Source organism: Chelonia mydas, chromosome 1, assembly GCF_015237465.2.
Source record: "Chelonia mydas isolate rCheMyd1 chromosome 1, rCheMyd1.pri.v2, whole genome shotgun sequence".
NCBI classification, from domain to species: domain Eukaryota; kingdom Metazoa; phylum Chordata; order Testudines; family Cheloniidae; genus Chelonia; species Chelonia mydas.
In genome coordinates, this window is record NC_057849.1 from 98,163,635 (window position 1) to 98,183,920 (window position 20,286).

Sequence of the window (20,286 nt, forward strand, 5' to 3'; positions counted from 1 at the left end):
TTTCACTCCATTCCTTTGTGTGTGGGGTGGTAAAAAGACAGTGAGCACTGAAATCACAGCTTACACTGTTCCACAATAAAACAAAATAGCAAAAAGAAAGTAAAAAACAAATCTTAGGTTTCCTACAGTGTTGTTACCCCTACCAGCGTGGGTACTTTTATGGCACTCTCTCCCAGACTGAAGAGAGAGAGGCCTGTTACATAGATGGCCCAAGGCCACTCCCCCATGCCCAGCAAGCCAGTGTTCTTCCTGCAGAAATGTGGGAGACTTCTCAGTCCATATGCCATCAGAGGGAACTACAGTACTACCTTTGTTTTCCATCAAAGTTAGATTTGATTTACCTTTGTTTGGGATCAAATTTCCTATACAAAGGACACAGAAGACCTACTCTTTTGTCCCTTGCTGTTTTTGAGGATTTGTTTGGAGTGTAGGGGTGATAAGCTGCCACCTTTGCCACTTGCATATGCACCTCAGAAAAACTGAAAATATTTCCTTCAGTCGCCCCCACTCACCTGCCCAGAATAGTAGTGTAGGGGCTCATTACTTGGGGACAAGGAATATACATTGTGTGTAGATGTGTTTTTGGATGGCAGCATTTTATTGTCATCTCACAAGAAATGTCGTCTCTAAATCAGCAGTTCTCCAACTGTGGGTCAGGACCCCAAAGAGGATCATGACCCTGTCTCCAGAGGTCTCCAGGGCTGGCTTTAGACTGGCTGGGATCCAGGACCAAAGCCGAAGCCTGAGCCCCACCACCTGGGGCTCCAGCTTAGGCTTCAGGTTATAGGCACCCTGCCTGGGGATGAAGTCCTTTGGCTTTGGCCCCCACCCTGGGCAGCGGGGCTTGGGTGGGCTCAGGCTTTGGTCCCCCCTTATGGCGTTGTGTAGTAATTTTTGTTGTCAGAAGGGAGTCCTGTTGCAATGAAATTTGAGAACCCCTGCTCTAAATTAAATATTTTTAATTCAAAACATCTGAAATGGTGGGATAAATGTGTGTTGTACAGAAGTTATTTTTCCAGAGGATAATGTTATCTCATCCCCAGACCTCCCTGTTCAAGCTGTGCTCTCAGCTATTAGCTTAATAGCATGAACCATCACCTCCAAGATTCAAACTGGGAAGGGGGCAGGGTTGAAAGGTGGTCGTACTTCTCTAAGTTCCACTCATGCAAGCTGCCAGAGTGAGGAATGGTTCAGATGTTGTACAGATGTTCAGATATGATTGTGCATGCTGTCAGTGCTCCACTGGGTTCCAGGGCGGGCTTGGCTCCCCCTTGGTGAGTCTTGCTAAGTAACTTGGGCTTTGACTGCAGGGAAGTTGGTAATATCTCCAAAATTTCACCCACTCATGGTGCCAATAAGATATTCTGGTGCAGATCTATGATCCTCTCCTTCCTTACTTCCTTTTATGAGCAATAAAATCATTCAAATGCCCAGAGACAATGATTTAAATGTCAGCATTATTAACTCACACCTCACGGTGCCGTTCTCATCACTGAACTATTTTTCCAGACTCAGGAAGATATTGTTTCATTAGTTACACTTGGTTCACATTTTCAAGGTTTTCATTGCAATCATAACAGCTAGAGATTTACTATTAAAACGGTTATATATTATTATTATTACACTGCTGAGATTCTGAAGCACAAAATTGCAGCATGGGAGAGGAGTCAATATGCTACACCACTGCATAACGGCCTAGTTGAACCCTACCCATCGCCATTAACTAGTCACCTTTGCTTCCTCACCTAAACAGGATAACTCTCAGGTGTATTGTATAAAAATCAACTGCCTGTCTGTCAGTCACTAGTGAAACATCCCAGCTCTAAATTAATTTGATCAGATGACAAAAAAGATACTCTCTTTCTTCAACCTTCTGCCTAAATAGCTATAACACCTTCTTGGAGGCCCTGTGGTACTGCAAAGTACTTCTTGCCATTGTAATTTCTCCTTAGGTAGCCCTCGCTTTTATATTTCTCTCCATGACCACAAAGATTTTGGAGGGTCCCAACTTCTTTTTCCTCTTTTAAAAAACTCCTTTTGCTTCATCTGCTAGTCTACTATGCATGAGTTCGTTAAGTCATCTTTCATTTTAACTGTATCAAAGCAGTACAAATCATGTAACGCTCTTCGAGCATGAATTCCTCCAATGCATTTGACTCCTCCTCATTTTCAATTTCATCCTATGAATACTGAGAGTCTGGGTCAAAAACAGCACAAATGCTACATCTCCCTGCCTTAAAGTCTGTTCTGGATTGATGTCTAAAAAGGCCAGTGAGAAAGCCAAACTGGATCTGCCTCCAAGCAGCTTACTAGTTGACAGCTTCTTACCGGCTTTGCTGTCATAGTTGCATCAAGTGCAGGAAAAAAATCAGGAAACAGTTAGATTTATGTTGTGTTTGAAGTTGTTGGTGCATAAGAGTCATGCACATGGACTCTCGCTGCACAAATTTGCTAAAGGAAATATCAATTTGCACAATGTGTGCATATAAAATATATACAATTATATAAGTCTATACACACACCCAAAAATCTATGCTCTAACCTAATTTGAAAAACTACAATTTTTTCCTTCTTTCTATTAAAACACAATTTAGTATTACAATAGGTTAGATCCTAACAAGTTAGTTTCGAAGTGTCCAACTGCAACTGCAATATGACTTTATAACTTACAATTGTAAATTAATCTTAATATGAAAGTCATCAAATATCATTAATAATTGCTAATACTTTTTGAATACAGACTAGTAAATTTTAAAATTAAAGGGATACTGTCAACTTTAAAAATCACATTTTGTAGGAGGATTTTCAATAGGGGAATATTTATAACCCCAAAAAAGGGAAAGTGGTTGTAAAATCACAAATTTAGCCGGTGGAAGGTCTAATATCTGAATCTACTTTTTCTCTTTTTTTTTTTTTTATTTCATTGACTAGATTTCATGTTGATGGCATGCCTTTTAAAACTCTTACTTTTTTTTGGTCATATTCTTGTCTGGATAAGAATTAAAGTTGATATAATTGGGATATTTTCTGGATGTGAGACCTGGGTTCTTTACAAGTAAATTTTGCAGTCTGCTCCATGAAAATCATGTTTAAGATATTTTGAATTCATACTGAGTAGCAATCATGGTTTTGGTAAGAACCTATTTTTCTGTCAGATTGCTATGATTAACTGTAAATTAGCGATTTTAAAAATGTTAAAAGAAAATGTACTCTGCATTCTCCAGTTAAAGAATTCTACTGTACTGTGCTGTGACTTAAAAGATTCAAGCATGACCACTAGGTGGCAATACTGTTTTAGGGCTTAGTTCTGGAGGCATTGAAACATACAAATAATAGTTGTACTTCTATTTCAGGTTCACTACCTAGAAGAAACAAAGGTTTTAAAGGTAAACTGATATCTATATTAGGTTTTAATTAGCTCTTTCAGCATTCCACTCCCCATTCACCTTTACACATTGCTTCAGACCTTTGCAAAGCTTACAAGCTTACAAGAAATGGAAGTTTGGACAAATGACCAGGGAAGAGTATAAAAATATTGCTCGGGCATGCAGGAGTGAAATCAGGAAGGCCAAACCACACCTGGAGTTGCAGCTAGCAAGAGATGTTACGAGTAACAAGAAGGGTTTCTTCAGGTATGTTAGCAACAAGAAGAAAGTCAAGGAAAGTGTGGGCCCATTGCTGAATGAGGAACGCAACCTAGTGACAGAGGATGTGGAAAAAGCTAATGTACTCAATGCTTTTTTTGCCTCTGTCTTCACGAACAAGGTCAGCTCCCAGACTGCTGCACTGGGCAGCACAGCATGGGGAGGAGGTGACCAGCCCTCTGTGGAGAAGGAAGTGGTTCGGGACTATTTAGAAAAGCTGGATGAGCACAAGTCCATGGGGCCGGATGCGCTGCATCCGAGAGTGCTAAAGGAGTTGGCGGCTGTGATTGCAGAGCCATTGGCCATTATCTTTGAAAACTCATGGCAATCAGGGGAGGTCCCGGACGACTGGAAAAAGGCTAATGTAGTGCCCATCTTTAAAAAAGGGAAGAAGGAGGGTCCTGGGAACTACAGGCCAGTCAGCCTCACCTCAGTCCCTGGAAAAATCATGGAGCAGGTCCTCAAGGAATCAATTCTGAAGCACTTAGAGGAGAGGAAAGTGGTCAGGAACAGTCAGCATGGATTCACCAAGGGCAAGTCATGCCTGACTAATCTAATTGCCTTCTATGACGAGATACCTGGCTCTGTGGATGAGGGGAAAGCAGTGGACGTGTTGTTCCTTGACTTTAGCAAAGCTTTTGACACGGTCTCCCACAGTATTCTTGCCAGTAAGTTAAAGAAGTATGGGCTGGATGAATGGACGATAAGGTGGATAGAAAGCTGGCTAGATTGTCAGGCTCAACGGGTAGTGATCAATGTCTCCATGTCTAGTTGGCAGCTGGTATCAAGTGGAGTGCCCCAAGGGTCGGTCCTGGGGCCGGTTTTGTTCAATATCTTCATAAATGATCTGGAGGATGGTGTGGATTGCACCCTCAGCAAGTTTGCAGATGACACTAAACTGGGGGGAGAGGTAGATACGGTGGCAGGTAGGGATAGGATACAGAGGGCCCTAGACAAATTAGAGGATTGGGCCAAAAGAAATCTGATGAGGTTCAACAAGGACAAGTGCAGAGTCCTGCACTTAGGACGGAAGAATCCCAGGCACCGCTACAGACTAGGGACCGAATGGCTCGGCAGCAGTTCTGCAGAAAAGGACCTAGAGGTTACAGTGGATGAGAAGCTGGATATGAGTCAACAGTGTGCCCTTGTTGCCAAGAAGGCCAATGGCATTTTGGGCTGTATAAGTAGGGGCATTGCCAGCAGATCGAGGGACGTGATCGTTCCCCTCTATTCGACATTGGTGAGGCCTCATCTGGAGTACTGTGTCCAGTTTTGGGCCCCACACTACAAGAAGGATGTGGAAAAATTGGAAAATGTCCAGCGGAGGGCAACAAAAATGATTAGGGGACTGGAACACATGACTTATGAGGAGAAGCTGAGGGAACTGCGATTTTTTTAGTCTGCAGAAGGGAAGAATGAGGGGGGATTTGATAGCTGCTTTCAGCTACCTGAAAGGGGGTTCCAAAGAGGATGGCTCTAGACTGTTCTCAGTGGTAGCAGATGACAGAATGAGGAGTAATGGTCTCAAGTTGCATTGGGGGAGGTTTAGGTTGGATATTAGGAAAAACTTTTTCACTAGGAGGGTGGTGAAACACTGGAATGCGTTACCTAGGGAGGTGGTGGAATCTCCTTCCTTAGCAGTTTTTAAGGTCAGGCTTGATAAAGCCCTGTCTGGGATGATTTAATTGGGGATTGGTCCTGCTTTGAGCAGGGGGTTGGACTAGATGATCTCCTGAGGTCCCTTCCAACCCTGATATTCTATAATTCTATGATTCTATGAAATAAGATAATAAAATGCTCCATTCGTACTGATTTTGCAAAAGGATGCTTACAGAGAAGAAATTTCTCTCTACCTCCATCAAACCACAGCATAGGAATGTAAAAATGATTGGTGGAGAGTTAGACTGGCAGCTTATAAAGTCACATAGGGAGTAAGAAAAGGAGTACTTGTGGCACCTTAGAGACTAACCAATTTATTTGAGCATAAACTATTACCAGCAGGAGAGTGGGGTGGGAGGAGGTATTTTTTCATGCTTTGTGTGTATATAAAAAGATCTTCTACATTTTCCACAGTATGCATCCGATGAAGTGAGCTGTAACTCACGAAAGCTTATGCTCAAATAAATTGGTTAGTCTCTAAGTTGCCACAAGTACTCCTTTTCTTTTTGCGAATACAGACTAATGCAGCTGTTACTCTGAAACCTGTCATAGTGAGTAAGGTGGCTGGGCACAGGTATTTAGACTTTATAAGTATGGTATGTATCTTGTTTTAAAACAGCTCAATTTTTTTCCCTGCAAGTGTGGGGTTTTTATATCTTTATGCTATACATATAACCCTGTGGTTTACAAATTCCGAACATTGTTCTTCAGATGTTATCTCTGTGCTGCTTTAGTATGAGTGCTTTTGTATGCGTCCCTGTGCAGGTATCCTGTATCTAATCTCAGAATCTCGATGGTAATTTAAGGTATGTTTGCACTGAAAAATGTCAGGCTCAGAGCAAAAGCTGAAGAGATTCAGTTACATATAGTGGCTGATAAGAATAAGGATTAAATCAATTCTTAGTAAATATACTTACCCTACAAACTGAATAGCAGGAAATAGATTTCCACAGAATAACTGTTGTGCTAATGTGTTAACTGATTATACATTTTATGAGTGAATTATGACATATGAGGCAGATGAATGAAATACAGAAAAAGTTTATTGTGCCTAAAATTTTGTATACTCTTTACTATGTTGTTTTAAATTAATTTGCAACAGGATCATTTTTAATTAAAAAAAAACAAAAACACTTGGGCTGAAGCAAACCAATTGAAATGCAAAGGTTTTGTACAGGTTTATGTTGAGGCTCTATTATAGACAAGAGATCCCTCTTACCCACCAAAACATGTTCCAAACAGCTATTTGGGGTGGCTGAATCTCTTCCTGGACTACCTGAAGTCCACAGCAGGATCTAGCACCACTCACTACAAGGAGTTTTTGTTCTCTTTCTCCATAAAGATCAGCTGCAAGGGAGCAAAACACACAACTTTCACAGCAAGGACCATGGGACTCATTCCTACAAGATATATGGAGGAGCAATTTACGTATACACACACACACAGGCACACAACATACCAATTCATTCACAAAATCCATACACTAATCAATATCTCTCTTCTAAGAAGTGGAAGGGAAAGAGAGAGAGAGATGGTGATTTCTCATTTATGCATTTCAGTAGCTGGGAGGAGCTTAGTTGCCATGCAGCTGGAGACCGGATAAGTACCTCATTAGATATTTTCTGCTTTCCTGGGTGAAAACTATAATTTCTGGACATGACTAGAATGCAAAAAGTTTACCATATAAGTGTCAAAATGTAAACCTCCCAGTCTTTTACTTAACTGACGCTGAACTGCTCTGTTCACATTAATAACTATTGTGTGATATAAGAAATTGATCCCTCCTCACTCAGGGAGGCATTTAACATATTTATTAGTTCATTATTATAGAGGCATTTACTGTGGCTCCTTAGTTAGGGTTGTGTCCTAAGATGGGCTTAATTTGGGTCATAATTTTAAATGCCTGTTTTTCTTTACGTGGAGGTAGCTCTTCAGTGTGAAATTTCACCTAGTGTTAGCGTTTATGCCCTTTTGATTTTCCAAGTATTGTTTTTCTGATTTCTTTTCAGAAACTTTTAATAAGATCTGTTTGAATTTGGTCTGCTGTTGAAATTTGTCCATGTCAGGTTGATCCTTTCTCCCCACTTTTTTATCCACTGATATATTCTAAAAAACTTTGCCTCTCTGCACACAAATGGACATACAAAAGAACCTTGAGTAGATCTGGTACACTCAATAGTCTTTGAGTAGAAATTATTAGAAATTAAATGCCTTTTTTTGCTGTTATTCAACCACTGAAAACTTATGCACCATGAATAGCCAGTGCATAACATCATAAAAGCTGCATTCTTCTGTCGAATTTTATTCTACAACAAGAAGTTTTATGTTCAACTTCTGACAAAGGAGATTTTAGTTGTCAAAGAAGTGCAGCTGCTGATGGATAATGTCTTTTTTTCCATCAGCTCACACACTTTTCCTCCTAGGCAGGGGATGGGAGAAAGGACAAACCACAAGTAACAGATGTTAGCTATATTGATTATGTCATTTCTGAAGGTGTTCAGATACCACAATGATGAGAGCAATAAAAGAACTTGAGTCAGATAAAATAGAATAGAGAAGAGCAACAAAAATGATCAAAGGTTTAAAAAACCTGGCCTATGAGGAAAGGTTAAAAAAACCTGGTTTTGTTTAGTCTTGAAAAAAGAAGACTGAGTGGGAACCCAGTAATAGTCTTCAAATATGTAAAAGGCTCTTATAAAGAGAACAGTTAACGATTGTTGTCCATGTCTTCTGAGGGTAGGACAAGAAGTAATGGTCTTAATTGGCAGCAAGAGAGATTTAGGTTTAGGAACACTGTCTAAGTATAAGGGTAGTTAAGCTCTGAAATAGGCTTCCAAGGGAGGTTTTTAAGAATAGGCTGGATAAACACCTGCCAGGGATGTTCTAGGTTTACTTGGTCCTGCCCCAACACAGGAGGCTGGACTTGATGGCTTCTCAAGGTCCTTTCCAGCTCTACATTTCTATGATGCTATACTTCTGTGGCACAGCTTCAGAACCAACCTCCAGGGCACCAGGGTCCTTTGTCGAGTCCCTCACAAGGCATTTGTAGACACCATAGGAAATTAATACACACCTCTAGTGATAACAGCTTTTCATCATGTCCTCTACCAAACTACCCTATTCCAAGATACAAAAGATCTACAACTATTAGTGCTGGAAGGGCGTAGTTTGGTAAACGGAAGTGTGCAGGAGGCATGCAGAATTGAGAGATCTGGGTTAAAGTTGTGCTGCATGCTCTTTGGTGTATGGTCGTTGCGGTAATGGTAAGAAGTATTGTGTGGCTGTGGGTGGAGTAGAGGATATGTACAGTTGAATGGCGTAACATTTCTTGGGTTTGTGGGTTTGTGCCAGGTATGTTATGCATCTAGCCACCTTGACTGCTTCTCAGCTAAGTGTTTTTGTACTTTAGTTATTTATTAGTTATTTGTTGAGAGCAGACCAGGATGGCAGTGCTGCGTTACATTTTTACAAATGAAAAAGGAAGACACAGCATGAATCCCAAAGCTCGTACCATCTGAACAGAGCTGGCTCTTGAATGGAATGATTTATGGAACTGATCCAAAGCCAATCTTTCCATAGATTTCAGTGAGCTTTGAATCAAGCCCTAGGATTAAATTGTGATTACTATGGGATAATCTTTATATTTACAATATGACAGGACAATTCATTGTGTTATCACACCATTATGTTACTTATTGTGGCCAATGTAATACCTTGAACTCTTGACATGTAGTATATGTAGTATTCCTATCCCTTTCCTTTTGTCTGTTTGAATCCAAGCTCTTTGGGGCAGAAATAAATAATAAATAGGTGTTGTGATGTTATTGACATAAACTGTGACTGTATAGATCATTGTTGCAACCACTGTTATATATTTGCAGCAAATATTGTACAAAGGTTGTCATGTGAGGTGTCTATGGAAAGGTTATGATTTGCTGGTTATGATTATGCTATCTGTATGTGTGTATCATTTTTGTAGTTGAAGTTATTAATATTGGCTATGTACTTGTATCTCAATGTGTTTTGAGTTTTAAGTAGACTCAGTGAAGCATTTGGTCAGCTTCTTCAGAAAAGAATATTCTCAGTAAGTGCCCAATCAAGAAACACTTAACTGACAGTGAACTTTGGGAGATACTAATCCACATCTGAGCTTTCCTGGGAACGTTCAAACTAACATGTAAACAATGGCGTCGGCGTGTAAAGAACTGAGTCATGCATGGACATGTGACTTGCCCATGTGACTCAAAACTCCATCTTGTAGCTGTGATTCTGCAGAGGAAAAAAAGGGGTTTCTGCCCACAAGAGAGAGAATATAAAAGGCCAGGGAAACCCCTCAATTTTGTCTTCACCTGGCTCAAAAGATAGCCTCTCCACCCCAAAGAGATGCCTGAAAGAAACTGGAACAAAGGACAGTAACTACAGGGGTGTGAGTAATTGCTGGACCCAGACTAGGAAGGAGTCTAGTCTGTGTGAGAAGCTTATTGGAACATCTCTGAGGGTGAGATTTACCTGCATTTAGTTTCCTACTGTATTAGGCTTAGACTTGCGTGTTTTTGTTTTATTTTGCTTGGTAATTTACTTTGTTCTGTCTGTTATTACTAGGAACCACTTAAATCCTACTTTTTTATATTTAATAAAATCTTTTTTTTGTCGAGTCCCTCACAAGGCATTTGTAGACACCATAGGAAATTAATACACACCTCTAGTGATGACAGCTTTTCATCATGTCCTCTACCAAACTACCCTATTCCAAGATACAAAAGATCTACAACTATTAGTGCTGGAAGGGTGTAGTTTGGTAAATGGAAGTGTGCAGGAGGCATGCAGAATTGAGAGACCTGGGTTAAGGTTGTGCAGCATGCTCTTTGGTGTATGTCTCAAGAATAACTTGAGACAATGAAACTGCTTTTGACCATTTTGAATGGGACAGAAATAGGGACCTGTTTTTTTCTGAAAACCTTTAAATTGTGTTAAAATATTCCACACTTGACAATCCAACATATGCTTAGTCCCTAATATTCAAAATAAGTTTACAATCTTAAATTTGAAAGTAGAATGAAAACATGTAGCTCCCCTCATGTCCAAACTTCTTTTTTTAGCAGCTCACCACTGCTAATTATTAGATTACATTCACTTGTTACAGGAATTGTTGTGGACAGTTGCAGTTCTGATTTGTCTTTTTCCACAGTACAGACATATCAAGCCACTAGGTAATCTGAGAAATTTTGCTTATTAATTAACCCAGAGCAAGTATTAATACCTGGGGGAGCAAACAGCTGTGCATATCTCTCTATCAGTGTTATAGAGGGCGAACAATTTATGAGTTTACCCTGTATGAGCTTTATACAGAGTAACACTGATTTATTTGGGGTTTGGACCCCAATGGGAACTGGGTATCTGGGTGCTGGAGACAGGAGCACTTCTTAAACTGTTTTCAGTTAAACCTGAAGCTTGTTGGGAGACATGGTTCAGACCTCTGTCTGTGTTTGCAGCAGGCTAGCGTGTCTGGCTCAACAAGACAGGGTACTGAAGTCCCAAGCTGCCAGGGAAAACAGGCTCAAAGGTAGTCCCAGCACATCAGGTGGCAGTCCCAAGGGGGTTTCTGTGATCCAACCCGTCACAGGTGTGTTGTAATCTCAAATGTTTGCTCCAAAACAGGACATTCAGCTGTAACAAAACTCCAGTGACTCCATCAGCAAGGTACAAAACACGGAGGAAAGTGCTGTCCTTACCTCACTGATTTTATGAGCTGAGGCTCAGTCTTGCAAGGTGCTGTTAGCTTCACTTCCCGTTGACTTCAGTGAGAATAGAGAGTGCCCCTTGCACAGGGTAATCATCACCTCGGTTTGGTTTGGTTTGTCCTTTAGATCATGATCCTCTCAGGTGCTGATTGCAATTAAAAAAAATAAGTGTCTAATAGTGCTTCTAATTTAAGGGGATTAAATTTAGTAGGTTTGGTGGAAGAAGTGCATTTTAAGGAGGGTTTTTGTGCAAGAGCAATACATGGACACCAGATCTAACTACTGTTCCAACAACTGAGATCATTTTAAGAACACCTGGAAGCTTTATTACATGCAAAAATAAAGTTTGCAATTCACAAGACAAAGTTTTTATTTGAAGAAGAAAATGCAATGAAGAACAGAACCAGTCTGAAAGACAAGGCTTCTTTTGGGGAAAAAAAATATTATCCTACCCATCACAAAGAATCATGGAGCAAAAGTCTTGTTTGACAAAGGAAAGTGTGTGTGAGGTTTTCCAAGAATTTTTAAAAGACTCTTTATTCCCTCAGCCTTCTTATAGTGTGTGCATGAGAGAAAATGGGTGCATTGGTTTGTGCTCTCTGTTGTACCCAACTATTTGAATGGATTTCCAAAGTAATTTAGTCACCAGATCTTATACAGAATCTGAAATTTCTAATGTAAAGTCTTAAAAAGCAGCTAGACATATACATTTTTAAAATATTGATGTTTGATAAAAATTGTAATGTTACTCTTCCACCTCCTCAGGAGAATGGTCATAAACTAACTCTATGGAGGAACTTCAAAGATCTCAATCACCCTCCTCCTTAAAAAGGTTAAAGATGGGCAATGTGCAAAGCATAAACTACTATCTATCCTCCTCTGTTCAGATTCTGAGATTGGGCCAAAATCTTTCTAGGGGGCTTATCCTCATAATGGGCATTTTAACTGGATTAGTTTAGACTTGGAAAAAAGACTGAGTGGAGACCTGATAACAGTCTTCAGATATGTTAAAAGGCTGTCATAAAGAGCACAGTGATCAATTGTCCTCCATGTTCACTGAAGGTTGGACAAGAAGTAATCTGTTTAATCTGCATTGAGGGAGATTGAGGTTAGACATTAGGAAGAACTTTCAACTATAAGGATAGTTAAGCACTGGAATAGGTTACCTAGGGAGGTTGTGGAATCTCCATCATTGGAGTTTGTTAAGAACAGGTTAGACAAACTACCGTCAGGGATGCTCTTAGTATACTTAGTCCGGCCTCAGTGTGGGCTGGCCTCATTAAGTCCCTTCCAGATCTACATTTTTATTCTTCTTCTGTTAATGATTATATATGTCTAGAACCATACGTAACCCACAAACTCTTTGTCTCTATTTCTTTGTCATGCCTCTCATTTGCAAAGACATTTATAGCTTAAAATACCTTCCAACAAAATTAGCTGGCCAGTTTTACATCAAACAGAATGGAAAGTTATTTTGTCAGGTGAGCTCCTATCTTTGATGAATCCGTGACTCCAAATAATTTATAAAATCTACATTCTTCAGAATATTGCACTATGTTACCTCCTATTACCTATGGTTTGTCTAGAATAACTTGAGACAACGAAACTGCTTTTGACCATTTTGAATGGGGCAGAAATAGGGACCCGTTTTTTTTCTGAAAACCTTTAAATTGTGTTAAAATATTCCACACTTGACAATCCAATGTATGCTTAGCCCCTAATATTCAAAATAAATTTACAATCTTAAATTTGAAAGTAGAATGAAAACATTTAGCTCCCCTCATGTCCAAACTTCTTTTTTTAGCAGCTCGCCACTGCTAATTATTAGATTACATTCACTTGTTACAGGAATTGTTGTGGCCAGTTGCAGTTCTGTTTTGTCTTTTTCCACAGTACAGACATATCAAGCCACAAGATAATCTGAGAAATTTTGAGTCAGTTTCAGTTTTAAAATATACTGTAGATACTCTGGGATTATACAGATGAGGTCAGACTTTTGAAAGAGGGACATTCCTGCTACTGATTTCAGCCATCTCCCAGAGTCCAGTAGATGCTAATAAGTACAATTTCAATCACAAGACAGGAAAATGGAAGACTGGCTTCATGTCAAATAGCTGTAGAACACTGGGTGCGATTAGTTGTTTCATCGTGCTGCTTCATCACTTTAATTGAACTGGATTAATACCTGAATATTTACTATTTCAGAGCATCATTCCAGATTTAACAAACATACAGACTTTTTACCATTTTCAAGAAGCTGTGCTCTGTATAAAGCACAGTTTTGTGCATGCCATTTCCAAAGGACTATGAATATGTTTTAATTGTTTATTTTAACAACTATTGAGAAGATGAGGATCTCACTCTGTCCATTTGTTTGTACAGTTTGTATACCTACTGAATTCCAAGCCATAAACTTCTATAAGAAATACATGTTCAAATTGTAATGAATTTCTAATACCATGCTGTTATAACAAGTTTCAGAAATCATAAAATGGTGACTGCTCAGACTTCTGATATTGTGTGTGTGTGTGTGTGTGTGTGTGTGTGTGTGTAAAAAAATATATATCTTGGTCTAAGACCTTGTCGATACCCAACTCTTTTCTTAAGATTTTGACCCTTCTCCTGCCACAGGGTCAGCTCCATTGAATGGTGGGAGTATAAGTGTGGAAGAGGTGCTGGTGGTTTTACTGCCATCTTGTTCTGGCGAGTGTTAGATGATACAGTGGCAAAGACACCAGCAACTTGTCTATACTTATGCTCCCACCTTTGCTGCCACCTATGGAATTTCTCCAGTGCAACAATGGGTAATTTTAAGATAAGAGCTCTGAGTAGACATGGACAAATTGAAAATGTTATAGCTAAGCTGAGGATGAGCAAACTCCTTGGTTGTGGCTGTTGCTGTTGCTTTCTGAATATGACTTTCCAGTGGAGGAGGATGGAACGGAGCCACTGGTTCTAAATAGTCTTAGGAGTCTTCTCTTATACCCTCTAAATGCAAAGAAGTAAATTATTGGATCAATGCAACAGTTCATGTTCATAAAAGCCACTGTGATTTGAAGAGACATCTTGAAGGCTTTCTGTGCTGAGCAAGATGGCTGGTATAGTATCTTTCTGACCATGAACTGAATGATATTTAAATGGTAAGGACTAAAGCAGATCACAACTGCAAGGAGCACAACCAGTATGATTGTGAAAGCCTTTCTGTGGTGCCCATTCTTATCTGTCAGGGGGTTTTCTTTGGCTGCTCTGCACAGTTTTAGGTTGATCTGCACATAACAAACTAATATAATCCCCACTGGTAGGCAGAATCCAATCGTGCAAGCCCCCAGAAGGATAAATGGCAACTTAGGAATTTCTTCAAAGTTGAAATATTCCATGCAGGTCAGCTTATCTCCTATCTTCTTGGTCATGGGCCTGAAGAGTAATGATATTGTCTGCAGGAACACAATGAACCATATCAGCATGCAGATATACTTCACTCTGCTCACTTTCCTAAATCTGCCAAGCCGCCGGGTGTGGACCACGGCGATGTAGCGGTCGACACTCACACATGTCATAAAGTAGATGCCCACATACGTGTTCATGTAAAAGATGAATGCCGTCACCCTGCAGAACCAGTCTCCAAAAGGCCAGTTGAATTCTAAGATGTAATAAGCAATTCTTCCAGGCAGAGCAAGCGTGAAAAGGGCATCTGACACAGCAAGGTTGATTAAGTAGAGATCAGTTGAGTTGATTTTCTTCCCTCGGTGGAAGGTGACATAAAGGGCAAGGACGTTTCCACAAGAGCCAAAGACCAGCAGGACAGTGTAAAAGAATGAAAAAATTACTTTCGCTGCAAAGTGGTGGTTATACACGTCGCAGCTGCTTTCATTGCTGTAAGCGAAGACCGTTAGCTGAGATGCAACAGTAGCAGCAGTGGTAGCCATTCTGTGGACTTCTCCTTGGCAGAAGAAAAGACATGACATTAGCAGCTTACTAATAATGTGCACTATCTGTTTTGACAGATAACAAAACTACTTAGGCTTTGTACTTTAGTAGACTCTCATACTTTAGTAGACTCTCATACAAAAGAAGTGAGAGTTCTCATTTGAACAGCGAATTTCCACACTCTGAGTACGTTCTGAGCCATGATGAGCAGGTTTAGTCATTTGGGAAACTCAGTTCCTAGTGATCTTAGTGTAACATTCTGAACAAAGACTGTGACTTATTTTTTTCTTCAGAACCCTTTAGCTTGGAAACTAATAGCAGGGGGTGTTGTGTCACAGTGTGTCAGAAGTTGTTGCTGCCTGTTAAACATGTCTGGTGGATGAGACATGGTATCATTATAGAGAGGGAGATGTGGAATTTCAAATAGAAAATTACATGATAGAGGAGGGGAAATTTAGAAGGGGAAGGTCAATAAAATAAAACTTTCTTTTGTTTTGACAGCCTGTGCCAGAAAAGGGAGCAAGGAGAAAAGTATCCATTTGAAGAACCATATCTCTGTATTTATTTGTGGCTGTTTAAAAACCTTTTACAATTACAAACTGTAATAGCTATAGATTATATCAACACTTTTCCTCAGCTGAGTGTATATGGCCAAATCCTGAATTCTCCACTCAGTTTGAATGTGGTCCTTACTCACCCAAGCACCCCAAGACAATAACGTTGTTCTGTCTTTAGTAAAGTCCCTGATTTCCCATTTGCTGCTCTAATACACCAGGGCTCCAGGTTGGCTTGGGAGTCAGTAGCTTCTACCTATACTTTTAGGCGTCAAATAAAACTAGTTGGTATCATTTTTCCAACACATAAAGGTAAGGAGACAAATTCAAATGTTGGTTACACCCAGTCTCCTTTATTTGCACTCAAAAGTAAGGCTGTTTACTTGCACACATTATAAAATGAACCTTGCACTCCCTTTTCTTTGCTGTTGTTTCCTCTCACAATAGATACTGCTGAAATAGGATGGGTCCTTACCTGCCTTTTAACCAGCACACTGAGAAAGTTGCCTTCTAACTGCTTATTGTGAGGGTCTCTGAAATGGGAAGTCATGTCTCCAAACTGCTATTATTCTTTGCGTATTGCTGCTAAAACATAATTACTGTAATTGCCATACTGCAGGGATATGTATTTTTTTGGTCCTTAACAATTGATTGGGTCCCAAGCCCACTGGAAAGATCTACATCGCAAACTAGTCATTGAACAAAATATCTTATATTGCATGTGCTTTCGCCTTGTGTTCTCAGTAGGCAGAGAGGGGATTGAACTGAAAACCTACAGCTAACCCCTTCCCCCCCCACACCCCGAATTTTGGGCCAGCAGTGTTCAGAATCTGAACCCAGATTTTTCACACCTCTTTTATCTTAGTAGCGTGCTAGCTCAAAACTCCAAATCTGTGCACCCCAAACTCTGAAGGTTGTAAATCCATATCCCAGTTTTGTAAGTTCCGCCCATCTCTAATTTTATGGTAGCAAATGTGAGGCATTAATATTGTTTTGTTTACTGTTGTTACTGCAACAGGAGGCAGCATGATCAAGTGTATTGGGCACAGGATGGGGAGTCTTGCTACCTGAGTTCTTTTCTTGGCTCTTCCACTGACCTGTTCCCAGATCTTAGGGAAGTGGGTCACTTCGCCGCCCTACACGTCTATATCTCCTCCCAGCATTGGTTTGGCCCATCTGTTACCATGACCACAGTGTCTTTGGGTCAGAGACTGTCTCTCACTACGTGTCTGTGTAGTATCTAGCACAATGGATCTCAGTTGGAACTCTAACTACTATACAAATAAATACGAAAAATAAATCATCTCTCTGAGTGCCTCCGTGGGTGGGAGAAGGGTTGTTTCTTATGTTCCTTCTCTTTAGCTCTGTTTCCTTATCTTTCTCCTTTTCAACAGGGAACTCTTAGGCACCGCTATTTTGTTTGTATTTACCCTTCATTTTATTCTCTCTCTCCTGCCTTTTTGTATATTTAAATGTTGTCTCCTCAGTACTTATCTGGCATGTTACATAATATTAATGCTCATAGCACCCGTCCAAGGTAGGTAAGTATTATTTCCAGTTTCCACATGGGGAAACTGAGGTACACAAACTTGCCCAATGCCCAACAAGAAGTCTATGTCAGAGAAATGCATCTTTAAACTTGAATTCCACCCTTCGCCTCCCTCACTGTGCCAAAGCACAATGGCTTTACAATAGCACGTGTCTTTCGAAACCGTGTCTTGTCACAGAGGGTCTGTGCAGCAAAACATGAGCTCAGTGTGGTAGACGATACACAGAATGTGACCATTTCCTGACTTTGGTGGGATTCAATTAGATCCTTTTATCATGTCACACTTGTGGTTTGGTTTTCTGGTCTTATCACTTGCTGATGGTGCCGCCCGGGGCTGCTGGGGAGCACCTCTGCAGCCAGGATGCCTGCTGCTGCCACTGCCACTCGCGTAGTGCATCCTTCCTCTGCCCCCCTGCTCCTAGCCTGACTCCTCAGGTAGATGCCTCAATTCAATCAATAGTGAGTAGGTGTGTATGTAACAGTGGCTAGGCATAGCAAAGGTAGGCACGGTGCAAGCTAACCACGCTGCTCTGCCAAAGCAACAGCCTCTCCAGAGCAGAGCTGGTGAATCGTGCTGAAGGCTATCGAACTCGATGGTTGTGAGGTGTGGACAAATGTTCAGACCATCCTGAGATGGAGCCCCGTACAGGCCTCCAAAGCCGACTAAAAATTCCCTGAAACATTTTGAAAACACGGCAGATCAGAGTTGACACTTTCCTGGTTACTTGGGAGGAGCAGTGTTGTACAGTAATTCACTTGCATTGTGGAATAGCACTCAAACTTCTTTCAATCCACATGAAGAAAAAGTCACTCAGAAAAGACAGAGCGTGCATGCACACACACACGTGTGCGCGCACACACACACACACACACACCTCCAAACAAAGATCAAACTGGGAGAAATGCTCTAGCAAAATCCCATGTATTCTAGCCTGTCCAAATTGAGCAGATTAAACTTTCCAGCAGTGTTACATAAATCATTTTGTAGGTAAATTTACCTCTTAATCACAATGGTTACAGTACAGCCTAGTAGAAAACTTGTTTAAAGACATTCATTCTGCCGAAAATAGACACTGTACTGTCTTATTAAAACTAGATCTCTGTCTGTTCCCAAAAAAGCTAAAATACAATTAGTTAATTAGAGATGCTTTTCAGATAAGGTCCTATTTAAACAACCACTTAGTCATTTTTTTCCTTGCACTGCCAAATTCAGTCTCTGAAAGCACAACACCTGTAAGAAAATAAGACAAGGAGAGCTGGCTTACCAGGGGCTGATGAGGTGGTGGCCAAGAGGTGGTGGTGGCTGTTGAGAAGCTCTTGTCTCAGCTCTTTCTCCTGTGCTATATTAGTGGTACATTTATTAAATGTAATATTCTTCTAATAGTCCCTGAAAAAATCCCCTTCTAGTGCTTCAGTAAAAACCCTTCTGTGCCTTGCAGCGAGCAGGAACAGAGAGAGAAGACCAAAAACGAAGACTGCTCTGCCTTTCCTAATCTAGTCAGCATCGTATGGGTGGTGACTGAATGAGATCCATGTATCACTTGTCAGCCGTGAGATACCTGCTTCCTCCAGCAAAAAGTAGCTTCGTCTGTGTACTCCCCTTCCGCTTCATGCTGTGCAGAGGGCTGAGCCTTACGAGGCAAGGTGGTGCTCTTTCATCTGGCTTCTCTTTGTAGCACAATAACATTTATGCAGTTCTTTGTTTGCAATGAGAAAGGAATGAAAAAACCCAGCAAATTCCCCAAGCTGAATATTTTGAAGATCTCACCATTCCCCCCCCACTCCCACCTCCTTTTTCATATATTACAAGAAATAGATTTCGTTCTTGCTCACTAGTTAAGGAAGTGATTTATACCAGAACACTAAACCACAAGTATGTATTGTTTAGGGTGACCAGACAGCAAATGTGAAAAATCGGGATAAGGGTGGGGGGTAATAGGAGCCTATATAAGAAAAAGACGCAAAGATCGGGACTGTCCCTATAAAATCGGGACATCTGGTCACCCTAGTGTTGTTAAAGGCTTTAAACTCACCAAAGTGAGAAAAGACTAAAATACTACATGTTATCTATAACACTGCTTGGGTTTTGCTTGTATGTGTGCTGTGTAAGACAATGGTTGGAGACGTGCTGTATTTAGAAGATCAATGAAGTGAGTTAAAGGTGGAACTTGTGCCTTTATGCTGAATTTTCTGATAGTTGTGTTCTTAAATCACACCCTTAAATGTGATTGCCCCTAGAATTCCCTGATTCCCCTGACACTGCTGTGAGATGCCATTAGGACTGTGAGTCAGTAGAAAACTCTAGTTTTACACCAATGCAAAACCTGTGTGAAGAGAGAATCGGGATCAGTAGCTCTGGTTTAATCTGAAAAAATGGAAGAAGCACACACATGTGCATGTCCTTCAGATGCAATTGGGTTTGAGGTTCTTTCAAGGGATTCAAGTATGTTAGTAATTTTCCTGACTATTCGTTCACAGCACAAGACCACTACAGGGTCCATTCTTTGTACTAATAAAAGTGTGCAGTCTGTATTAACTTACTGCACAGTGTGACAGGCATTTAGCTGCAAATGGTGTAGCGTTCTTGACGTGAATAACTTTTTGGGAAATAACTGTGCTTGCCCTGTAGTGGCCTTTAAAATCTGTACATCTTAGCCATTTTTTATTTTGAAAATACCAAAGGATGTCAACATCGTTCTTCGAGTGCTTGCTCATGTCCATTCCAGTGTGCGCATGTTAGAAAGTTTTCCCTCATTGGTAGCCGTTGGGTTGGTTTTGGTGCCCTGTGGAGTCGTGCCCTCATAGCACTGGTATATAGGGCCTTGCAGACCCACCTCCCCCTCAGTTCCTTTTTACTGTCCATGATAGTTGCTGGAACTTCAGCTTGTCCTTGTGTTCACGCAAGTATTTCTCTAAGTGGACTTTAGTTTTCTCTACCTGTATATAGTTAATTATAGTGGTTGGAATTTAGAATTTAGTTTGTTTAGTAGATTGGAACCCTGCTTACTGGGGTTCCCACTTACCTAGCATCAGGGTACGCCTTGGTCCTTGGAGTTTAAACTGTGTGCAGCTTGCCACAAGCCCAGGCCCATTAGTGAGCCCCATTCTAGCTGCCTTTGAGTCCCATTGACCGGCATGCTGCAGGATCTGTAAGGAGTTCAAGCCCCATACCAAGGACAGGGATCAAAGACTCAAATTCCTTCTTATGGAGG

At 40.7% G+C, this 20,286-nt stretch overlaps 1 protein-coding gene across 2 annotated transcripts; it reads right to left on the minus strand.

The window, feature by feature from the left end:
* Nucleotides 1-11,347: 11,347 nt before the first annotated feature.
* On the minus strand, nucleotides 11,348-18,795 carry LOC102936517 (G-protein coupled receptor 183). 2 transcript variants are annotated; one of them, XM_037896408.2, is made up of 2 exons: nucleotides 18,340-18,795; nucleotides 11,348-14,984 (listed from the first exon to the last, which is right to left on the minus strand). In XM_037896408.2, the coding sequence occupies exon 2, from the start codon at nucleotides 14,968-14,970 to the stop codon at nucleotides 13,903-13,905; it is 1,068 nt and encodes a 355-aa protein (XP_037752336.1). In that variant the 5' UTR covers nucleotides 14,971-14,984; nucleotides 18,340-18,795; the 3' UTR covers nucleotides 11,348-13,902. The 2 variants fall into 2 exon arrangements, with proteins under 2 accessions (XP_037752336.1, XP_037752337.1); XM_037896409.2 differs by having other exon boundaries at nucleotides 11,348-14,981; nucleotides 18,340-18,748.
* Nucleotides 18,796-20,286: the final 1,491 nt, after the last annotated feature.

Excerpts from the sequence above, each read along its gene's own strand:
- LOC102936517 (XM_037896408.2), bottom strand. The coding sequence starts at position 14,970 with ATGGCTACCACTGCTGCTACTGTTGCATCTCAGCTAACGGTCTTCGCT.